Genomic DNA, 11,402 nt, shown 5'->3' on the forward strand with positions numbered 1-11,402 from the left:
GTTATATGGCTTCTATCAGAAGAAGAATTCTTTGTAGATTAAACTTCACTTCCTTGCATTTTTTATCTCAGTGTTTTTTACCTCTGATTTTCAGTTATTGGGAACAGCTCTAAATATGAAAGGAAAGTTGGTGTCCAGGCTGTTTTAATAAGGAAGTTGATGGAGTTGCTGTTAGGAAAAATGCCTTGAGAGGCACCTCTGTTACTCTCCAGAAGTCCCAGTGCCTGAATTAACTGCAGCCTAGGCAGTTTCTGAAGGATATGGTATCTGACCCATGGTAGAGTTGCTTGATAGGGTCTTAGTGAAGAACTAAGCTGAAAAGAGCAGAGAAGGTAAAGAAATGAAGAAAGACAGGATCTTTAGAACCCCCTCAAAATACTCTCTTTAGAAATAAGCCAGTACAAACAGACAGCATCAATTTGGATGCCGTTTTAAACTTTAATCTACATTTGTAAACAATTTTTTTTTTAATATCTCATTTATTGAATTAAGATTTAAAAAGCCCCTACCAATAATGATCATTTGGATGTTCTTATTTATAACAAATTATTTTCTGTTATCAAGCAGCAAACTTTGCTTTGTTTGGTTCCTAAAAGTAATATTCCTTTAAACATATTCTCTCTCCTTGGGTGAAGTAGTATGAGATAGATAAACTAGTAGGGAGAATATTTATGTGATTTACACTTGAAGTGTTTCAGTCCCTTACTGAAACAAGTAGGTACAGCTGAACTATAGATAGCTTTCTCCCAGGATCAGAGATCGTACCAAAAATGTGTAGTTGACTCCTATTGGTTTCAGTAGTTGCTCTGCATGTTTGCATGTGAGAGCCCTTGGCCTGATGATCTGATGTCAAAATAAATATTTTAGTGGCATTAACAAAACAAAAAACAAAACAAACAAACAAAAAAACCCAACAAAACAACCCAACAACTGCTGAATTCCTCTAGTTAGATTTCATGAGATTGTGAGGTTGACATTTTGGTTGCTTTTTCTTTGATCTAGATTTGAACTGAAATACTGCATGCAGATTTTGTTATACGGGCTTAAAGAGCAAGCACGTTTTAGGCCTGGGCATCAGCCCTAGGGAAGAACTGGCCAGTAGAAGAGTTAGTGTAAAACAGGCTTTTTGTGCCTCTCCAAATTGTGAAGAACCTCATTGAGTAGACAAAGGATTGTCAGTTTCTAAGTGTTTATAAAAGGTAGTTATGATAGGTGAAGATGACACCTTGATCCTTTAACGTTCCCTTCCTCACACATACCTAGCTGTAGGGGAGCAGTGTTGATGCTGTACCTGAAAATATCCGTCTAATGAATCAGTTGATGGAACAGTGCAGCACACATAGTAAAGTGAATTTCCAGCCCTTTTGCTGATCATTAAAAGCAATACTGCCTTCCTTTCAGCTGATATCATTAACAACTTGTAGAAGAGAGTTTGCGTAAGATTTCAACAATAAAGTAATGCAAATAGGCCTTCACTGATTTGTACATATGCAGATTGTAACCAATTAAATGGCGTGTTACTAATTTTGCATCCTATTTGACATCTGACATTCAAGAATCAGCCATAAAATTAAATCTGAAATTCTTTCTTACCATCTTGCCATCTCCTCTGGATTAATTCAGCAGCATCTGATTTGAAATCTTAACAGCTTTGATAATCTGCATAAATAATGAGTTTTAGCATTTACTAATAATCAAATATCAAAATAAACTTTTAAAAATGTCTAATTTTTAAGCTATCAGCATTGAACTGTACTGGAATGACTGACAGACTCAGACTGTTTGATTTTTTTGCAGTTTGGTGACTCTCAACAACTACGCCTAGTTCGTATCCTAAGAAGTACAGTCATGGTTCGCGTTGGAGGTGGCTGGATGGCACTTGATGAGTTCTTAGTGAAAAATGATCCTTGCAGGGGTACGTAACAGAATTGCTAAAGTGGACGTGTAGATAGTTGTTTGGTTACAGGTGTCATTCATTGTCTCAAGACAGAAATGTATAAAATGCCAGTTCTGTAAACAGCATCTCACTTATTGTCTCATAATGATCTGTTTTTGTAAACTTAAATTTCATAGTTAAGATCCTTTACACTTGCACTCATGTATGTACAGATTAACTGTGGTGTCTTCTGCGCAATTTGTCCAGTGTTAGAATGGTGTAATTAAGAATTGAACCTAGCCCAACTAGAGTTTTATAGCATGTAAGCTGCTTGTATGACTTGGCAGAAATAGCGCAAGATATGTCCAATTAAACCTTCTCAGCAGGAGAGAAATGTTAAGGCCGTAAATCAAAATATGGCAATTTAATCAAAAAGAATAACAACTATAGAAAAACTTCCCTCTCCAGTGGCTGCACCCACGCTTTCAGTCTCTGCCTTTGTAGCCCTGTCTTCTCATTGGCATTCTCCTCAGCACCACTTTGCAGCACTCTGAGCCTTGTACAAAGCAAGCAGAAGTTGCTGTGATCAGGAGAACTTAGTGTTCTGAGGGAGCAGGGAGTGCTCTATCACCATATACTCCAGGGCATTGTATCAAATGGATTGTTTTATCAGTACTCAGGGACTTGTGGCATCTTAGTTTGCCTACTTCTGTAGTGGGAAGGTAGGTAGGCTCTGTCTGGCAAACCATTCCTGAAGGAATATTAGGAGACAGGAAGGAAGTCGTTTGAGAATGTAGTTAGTGGAAGAGATGCAAGTCAAAGAATAGTTAGAATAGTAATATTCCAAAGAGTATTGTGTTGACTGTGTTCAGACTTAACTAATGTTGCCTAACTAGGTCATTCTATCTTCTTAAGTAGCAGAATTAAATTTACTCTGATTTACCTCTCTGGAGTTCTGTGGAATTACAGTCAGTGCTCTAATAGCATGAATTCAAAGGAGAAACATAGCAGTAAAGAGAAAGATATTGACTGTCCTGTAGACTTTGCTCTAGTGCCAGCTGTCTATCGCAACTTCTGCTTTGGCACCAGGGTTTCTAAACAGATCAGCATAGACCCTGAGAGGGTGAACAACTTGTTTTCGTACCACTCACCATGCTAAGACAGGGATGCTAAAACAGAAAAGAAGCTACCACAGAATCCTGTAAGGGCTGACAGCGAATACCACTCTGGCCTGGGGACTTCGGTCCACAGGCTGGAAAGGTATCCATAAGACTTTAAAAGACCTATTGTAACCCTTTATTATTTTCTGTGAGGTTTTCAGCAGTATTAAAAATAGATCCATTGCTTAGCATCGTACTACATACCAAACATTTGTCTCATGCCTTTTGATGGGTGGGCTGTTGTAGTTCCTAGTTGAGTTGATGCTGAAAGCTACAATAAGGAATATCTAGTTAATACATATGACTGCCTTATTATTCTATCTTCAGATAGAAGGACATTTAGAACTGCAGTCACTGTCCCTTCCTTCCCTTCTTTTTTAACAAACCTTGTAATTTACGTATTTCTATAGTATTTGCTATTATGCTTTGCCCCTTTTTCATGGGATGTACGTGCACAGATGTATAACTCAACACAGTGAGAAGGGAATAGTGATCTCTGTAAAATAATCCAGACGCTGGAAGGTGTCCATTGGTATGTAATCTTGATTGGACTTAAGTCAGTGATGAAAGCAGACAATGATCTTTGTGGTGCAAGTTCAGGCTTTTCCTTGAGCATTTGGCCTAGCAAATCTGTGTTTTGACCAAGAGCTTCTCGAGCATATAAATAAACTACATTTCAGATAACTGTTGTCATAAGCAGATTAAATTATACGTGGCCTAGTAACATAAAAGTTTTACCTTATATTACTTCTTTATGTCAGCAGATAAGTACCTTTACTACACTTGTACTACTTAGGACTGTAGTTGAGTCTACCCAAACGCTTTTTCCTTTTGCTTAGGAGAATGCTGAGAACTCACCTCAGAGCACTTTAAGACAGCTTTCGCTCTGAGTCCTGTCTTTTGGCTCCAAGTCCCTTGCATATGCAGCTGCTATACTTGATTTCTTCTCCTGCTAACAATTTTCTTTAATGTGACCCATGTCCTGTGTCATTTTTTCTAGTTCATCATCACGGGAGTAAAATGTTACGTTCGGAATCAAACTCTTCAATTACCACTCAGCCTACTATAGGTTGGCAAATCCCTCTCTTTGTCTTCTCCTCCTCTTCTCCTTTCTCTTCATTTCCTTCCCATTTAAATATATATATATGTTTAACTTTTAATATGCCTCACCCATCACATTTAGCTTAATGTGTTACTACATGGGCTGGTGCTTTACAAGCTTTTTTTTTTTGACATGCCTGAAGAGTGTTTCAAAAACATTTCATTCATTCACACTGACACACTTAAATGCTAACATTTCTTGCATCTATTCTTGCGGAACATTCTCTCATATCTGTTTGTGTGTGTGTGTGTGAGTGCTTAGCCACCAATTACTTCGTTACAGTTTGGATTTTGTGTTTATCATTGCATGTTGCCAAACTACATAATCTACTAGTTTTAAATAAATATATTTGCTGCTTTCCTGTAAGTTTCACTTAACAATTTCTCCTGGAACATCCAAGCAAGTATTATTTATAATGAGTAGCTGTGGAGTTAGCAAAACTACTCATCAGGTTCTGTCTGTGTATTAGTAGATGATTGATTAACAGTGATTTAGCACGTTGAGCATTCCATTATCACGCTGACTTCCTTTGACAGTGGTTCATTCCTGCTGGCATAAAGTATTAGAATAAGCAAGTTCTGCACATAATTCTCCTGTGTCCAAAATAAATGCATTACACAGCAATGCATTTTATTTCTTGTAAAAGTGTGTTGGAATCAGCATGGCGAAAATGACAATAAACAGCTTGGTGGCTGCTTGCGTTTCTCACTAAATGAACACCCTTCTTTGCTGCAGCTAAAGGGAGGACAAATGTGGAGCTGCGTGAGAAGTTCATCTTGGCAGATGGTGCCAGTCAGAGCATGGCAGCTTTCAGACCAAGAGGCCGTAGATCACGACCCTCTTCAAGGGGTGCTTCTCCTAACAGATCTACTTCTCTGTCAAGTCAGGCTGGCCAGGCAGCTGCCTCATCACAAGCAGTTGCTACAAGTACACCAAAGGTAAGGAAAAACATACAGATCAACATACTGTAAGGAATGGAATGTAGGGGTTTTTTTGTTGCTTTGAAAGTGAAAGTTTCCCTAGATGACAGGGAAGAAGCATCTCAATTTTATTTCGTGCTCTGGGAGGATATCCGAAGTATTTTCAGTGTATTTCCTCTACTGTTTGCTTGTAATACAGGGACTTCCGTGTATTTTAGTTGCTACCTGATGATTTGGGAATGAACTCTGAAAGAACAACAAAAAAAAAACCAACTCTCCAATTCACATTAGAAATTAGCTCTGCCATCTCTTAGTTCCAGAATATTTGCTGTCAACTCTTTCTACTTAGTTTGCATTTTTACTATGAGATTAGATCTCCCTGTGGTAGCCTGGGTATCCTTCTCCATGACATTGTTTTCCATCTACTGTCCTTCACATTTTGATTTACCGTTGTTTCATACAGACACCACATCATTTAACACGTAACTATGGTAAACCATGGTTGACAAACAGCAAAACGTCAACTCCTTCTAAGCCAACAGAATCCTCAGACTATCAAGGGTCATCTGGAGAGGTACAGTAAGGATAGAGATTCTAGTCTAATCATCTTCCTTCACTAAAACTGTCACTTCACTAACAACCACTAGAGTTTCAGTGCTTCAGTGCTGCAACATCCCTTACATATTAATGTATTGACTTTGTTTTAGACCTTTGCAACTTATTTGTTTGTTGCCATTTTTTCCCTGAGACTTTTTTTTTTTAATATTGTTTGTTACTATTCAAAAACTGAAAACTTTAATTAACTTTCATCTCCCACGAAAAGCCATTAAATAGATACTTAATCTCTCTAAACAAGATCATACAAAATACTCATGGTGATATAGAAATCTTCCCAACAGCTGAAAGTGTAATCTGAGGGGGTAATGACCAGTCATTGCTCTAATAAGATAGCTATTTGATGACCTACAGGAAATGAGCATTGGTCGTTTTTCCAGACCGTGACTTAAATAAAAGCTGCCAGTATAGCAACTAGGGCTGTGCTGGTAGTTGAGCTGAATGACCAAAAATTTGAATGGGCTTGGAGCCAAAATGTCTTCTCTAATGTCATTGCAGGCAGGGAAAAGATTGCAGCTGGACCAGCTGCAAACTGATTTTTTACTCTTGCCCTAGTTTGGATAGAGGGCTCAGTGTGGAGAAGCTTGGATAGAAAACTACTATCGTATTTTTTGTATCTGCTTTTCACAAGTCTGCACTTTGATGTCTGTTGCTGCTCATTCGATACCTTCCAGTGCTAAATTTACACAACCTCTGTGTGGCTTCACTCAAAGATGCATAAAGAACTTTTCACTCCCTCCTTCTTGTGTGAGTGGGCGCATTATTTGTGCACACTGCAAGCGTATGTATGTATACATCACTTCAAGCACGCAAGGCAAGACTGTTGCTTTGAATGGTTAACAACGGCACAAAATAGAATCCGTTGTCTGTTTCTAATCTATTGTATCTTCATCTCTTAGCTGGTAAATAATTGTAAGATTAATTGATGGTACTTCACAGATTCAAGAAATATGCATGACGTGGAAGCAAATGGTGTTGATTTCAAATGGAGGCACTGTATTTCTCACCTGCTATTAGAACTATCAGTTTCCTTTATGTGTTTTATGAGTTTCTTTTATGTAAAACATCACAGATTAAGATTATAAATGGAATGATTGGAGATGGGGGCTGTTTGTAGAGAATTTCTGAGATTCTGCTGTATTTTCTGCCCAAGAAAGCATTTAGGTATTGTATATGTAGACTGGCAATGGATGTAGGGCTAAAATGAAGAACAAGTTTGATCTCTTTTTCTCCTTGTTCTGGTTATTCTATCCCAAGGCCTTCACCAAAGTGCAGCAAGCTTCAGCAGGGTAATAAAGAGATTCCCCTTCCTGTTAATCATCCCAAGCAATCTCAGTAGAGCAGTGGTTTCTAAGGTGTGGCTGACTGGATACTCTTGGCCTGCTAACCGTTTATTCTTGGCTTTAAAGAGATTTAATATCGTGACCATCCCCATCAGAGCAAGCTGCTCTGTAGCATCAGTATGCTCTTTCAGCTGTGCCAGAAGTGGTCCTGGCTGGCGGAGGGCCAGAAGCAGCAGCCAGACAGCCCCTGCTGTGGGCCCCTGCTCAGTGCTGAGCTCCAGGCAGCTCCCAGCTCACTCTGTGGACTGTGGTTTTCAGTACCCAATTCTACCCCACTATTGTATGGATCAAAGGCATGGGATGCGGATCCTGGGGTCTGGGCCACTTAAGGGGCTATATTTGTCAATGCAGTATTTCTTCTTTTGGGATATTTACTTAATACTTTTCTGTTGACTAAATTAATGGGAGTACTGTGCTTTTCTTCTTATTTGCATAGAACTCCTATCTAGTACATTGGTGTGTTTTGGGATTTGAGAAATGAGGATTTCATTCTTGTGGCACCAAAAGAAATCTTCCTATTTGGGGCTGATTATAAATGGAGGCTTGTTTTATTTCAGAAATGAGAAAGGCAGGGTAAAGCTATGGAGCAGAGATGTTTCAGGCAATGTATTGACAGTAAGGACTTCTTGAATTAGTCCTGTATTTTTCTTCTGCATTGTGGCAGAAGATTTTTAAATTAGGTAGTTATGTTTTATAAACAGCATCAGGTATTCACAAAATTGAAACAATTCACTATAGTGACAATTAGAATGGTGGAAAGTCAAGCTATGCAGACGTAAATCTTCAGCTGCTTCATTAATCGAAGTCATGTACCATCAACTAATCCTATGTTTTTGACTAATGGTAAGAAAGAAGCATTTTTCTTTCTGTATATGCACTCAAGTACACACAACGGCTTAGATTTTAATGTGAAACAGCTCGTTAAACTGTTTCTTGATTTACTTTTAGACTATTTCAAAAACTAACTGCTAAAGGAATGTTCAAAGCTTCACATCATCAAAAATGGCCATACTGACTCAAACCAGTATTTCAGATTCACAGTGAATGTTGCTAAGATGATCGTATTCCAAAATCATATTCCAAGCTGTGTATCACCTAATACTTGGCCACATCTTCAGTGGTAAAAATAGAAACAGCCTTTTTATTTATTTATTCTTTTTTCAATAGGGAACACCTATTCAAGGAAGTAAACTCAGACTGCCAGGATATCTATCAGGGAAGGGTTTCCACTCTGGAGAAGACAGTGGCATCCTGTCCACAGCAGCTACCAGAGTTAGAGCTCAGTTTGCAGGTGAGTATCTTAACTTTAGAGCTTGATCTACACCTTGCTTTATTTGGCTACCTGAATACCTGTGAATCTACTTTGAGATGTGAGGAAGATGAGTTGAAAGAGTGGGAAGCCCATAGTCCTGTTGTCTCCATATTATTTATTGCTAAGGTTGCACATAATAAGGGTAATGGTCCTTCAATCACATGGTTGGACAGTAGTTATGTTCGGTGTGAGATGTGCAAGTTCATGACAGAAATTCTTGACAATGCTGGCTCCAGTATGGCCACATCCAGCCTGGCCTTGAATGCCTCCAGGGATGGGGCATCCACGACCTCCCTGGGCAACCTGTTCCAGTGCGTCACCACCCTCTGTGTGAAAAACTTCCTCCTAATCTCTAACCTAAACCTCCCCTGTCTCAGTTTAAAACCATTCCCCCTTGTCTTACCACTGTCAATCCATGTTGATTACTAAGTCTTCAGTATTTGGAGATGCCAGATATTTAAATCTTCCAGTTCATAGTTGAGAAAATGGCAGAAGACAGAAAGGATGTAGCTGTTTGTAATCAATAGATAACACGTGTCTTGTAAGTCAAGAATTGCCAGGATGATTTTAACTAGATGTGGTAGTGATGAATTACCAGCCTCTCAGCATTCCATTGCATTTTCCCTTCTTTTTAGTGGGAGATATGGCATTGTTTTATGCTGTTGTGTTAATGTAAGAGAATCTTTGATTATTGTCTAGCTCATGTGGCAGAAGTCTGAAATTTATTTTGTGCAATGAGAAATTGTTGCCAAAGACTTCGAAAAGACTTGCACACCTTTTGCATCTGTACCTCTAATGCTGCTGGGTACCTTTTCTTTCTAGAAACCAGGAGGACTCCCAGCAGACCTGGAAGCCGAGCAGGGAGCAAGGCTGGCAGCAGGTCGAGTAGCCGCAGAGGCAGCGATGCATCTGACTTTGATATTTCAGAAATCCAGTCTGTATGTTCAGATATGTCAGAGACTGTTCCAGCTACAAGTAGACCGACACCCCGAGCAGGTTCTCGGCCAGGTTCAGCCAAGCCTTCTAAGATTCCAACTCCCCAGAGAAGGCCGATAGCCAGCAAATTGGACAGGTCCTTGAAGAGATAATACGATTAGCTTCATAAAGGTGTTTTTGTTTCTTTTCCTTTTGCGTTAAGTATTTAAGTTCGTAAGATGTAAAATATTCTGTAGAAATCGTTGTGAAATATCGCAAGAGGTGGGTTTTTAATTCTGCAGATGGCCTTATTTGTGTATTTGTCTTCTTATTTTATGTGTATAATTTTTGTCAGATTTGGTTTTGTTTATTGCCATATCCTGTGAGGAGGGGGGAGAGTTTTAATGTAAACTAACAGTTGTACACAGTAATGTGTAGAAAGTACACTAAAAAATAATTACCAAATGTACAGTGTACTGAATGTACAGTAAATCTCTGGAGCCTGAAGAAAATAGACCTATCACTATGTCATTAGTTAACAGTAAAGGATACCTCAAGATTTTTCTTTAAAAAAGGAAAAAAAATAAAATAAAAGAATACTAAAAAGCCAAAAGACACAATTGTGCATTTTGAGCTAATGAAACAAACACTAAAGGATGTGTGTCAAAGCTACCGAGAAATACAGACCCACAGTCACAGTACCCTTATTTATACAGCATCTCTCAGAGAACTCACAGAGTTAAGCACTTGCCAGTGATATGATACTCCAATTCCTTGCAGCGTTTCTGTGCCATTGCTTTCAGTGAGGCCAGACACATTCTGGATATCGGAACTATTATTCAATAAGAATATCGATATAAAGTGCATTCATGTAAATGTGAGGTTTTCTTTTGCTTGAGTGGATGGTAGCACTGTATTATTATTGAACTCATTTTGTATCAAAGCAATTTTGCTTGCAGAAGGCTCTGAAATAAACATGTCCCTTAACTTTATTTCTATAGTGTTTCTTATTTCACAGGAAGATTGATTTCTGCATTACATTTTAGTAGTGTGTTATTTCAAATGACCAATAATTACCATAGGGACACAGAATTTAATGTAATTTTCAATTAACAGCAATCTCATTTGGGTTAGCTGCTGTGTTTGTTTAATAAAACACTAAATTGCACGTATCAGATGATATGAAATTATATATAATTACTGTGTGTTGATAATTTTTTTTCTCCATGTTAAGCTGTGACATATATATACACCATGTATGGAAGGCATAAGGAGTAATTCTGTTACTCTTTTTGTTAGCGGAATATTTTTGCCATTTGTTCCTTTGAAAGCATTAATAATAGCTAATTTTTAATGGAAAGGGGATGCAGCTTCAAATATGAGTGCTGTGCAGCAGCTGGGTAGATGCTGTAGTAATGGCAGAATCCTTACAGATTTGAAATGCTCTTTGATAAGATCAAAAAGACACACTAAAGATTCAGCCAGTTTGACAGATCGGTCTCGATCTGACTGATAATGTGCAAGAAAATGCCATAGCCTTAGTAGAAGAATGTTAGCGGAAGACTGGTTTATGATGGGTCTCCTAGTATACAAACAAAGTTCAGCTGATTACCTATAGGTAATGGTGACATCTGCATTCTCTGCTAATAATCTCATTAGAAATACTGCTAAGATGATTTTTTCCAAGCTTTCACAAGAGCTTTCTGAAAACACAGAGTTGAATCCCCCAATCAGTTTATAAGAAACTGAAAAACAGAACAGTTCTCAAAAGAAGATTCAATCAATCAAAATCCTCTTGTGTCAGGATTTCCTCCAGCATGCACAGAGAGGCTACGAGTGTTCATGGAAAACAGGCAGGAAATTCCACCAGGGAGCAAAAAGGAAAAGTGCAGTGGATGAGATCCTGAGTGAGAAAGCAGATGGTGGAATTAGGGGAAAAAAAAATACATATACTGGGACAGGCCCTAGTGAAAGGCTATGCAGCCTCTATTACACAGCAAGCAGCGCTGATGGGTCCTACTGCAGCAGGTCTGGGAGGAGCACACGCATTTATTGAATATTAAGGGATTTGCAGTGATATGAGGCTCTGCATCCCAAGTAGATGGAGAAGTTCACTGTGCCAGAAGTGTGGCTTCTATTGCAGGTGATGATGGGTAGCA

At 38.6% G+C, this 11,402-nt stretch overlaps 1 protein-coding gene across 44 annotated transcripts in view; it reads left to right on the top strand.

Annotated features, from left to right (window-relative positions):
- Positions 1-10,235, top strand: part of DST (dystonin) — a 280,915-nt gene extending 270,680 nt beyond the window's left edge. For 27 of the 44 annotated variants that reach the window (XM_015859182.2, XM_085542018.1, XM_085542031.1 and 24 more), the window contains 6 exons: positions 1,798-1,915; positions 4,037-4,105; positions 4,874-5,076; positions 5,522-5,632; positions 8,184-8,307; positions 9,151-10,235. In XM_015859182.2, coding sequence (XP_015714668.2) covers positions 1,798-1,915; positions 4,037-4,105; positions 4,874-5,076; positions 5,522-5,632; positions 8,184-8,307; positions 9,151-9,416 — 891 coding nt within the window. In that variant the 3' untranslated portion in view covers positions 9,417-10,235. The remainder of the gene's footprint in view (positions 1-1,797; positions 1,916-4,036; positions 4,106-4,873; positions 5,077-5,521; positions 5,633-8,183; positions 8,308-9,150) is intronic. The other 17 variants (XM_085542021.1, XM_085542022.1, XM_015859199.3 and 14 more) reach the window with 3 other exon arrangements.
- The last annotated feature ends 1,167 nt before the right edge of the window (positions 10,236-11,402 follow it).

The sequence above is a fragment of the Coturnix japonica genome, chromosome 3 (assembly GCF_054131305.1).
Source record: "Coturnix japonica strain WE chromosome 3, WE-NBRP24, whole genome shotgun sequence".
Lineage (NCBI taxonomy): Eukaryota > Metazoa > Chordata > Aves > Galliformes > Phasianidae > Coturnix > Coturnix japonica.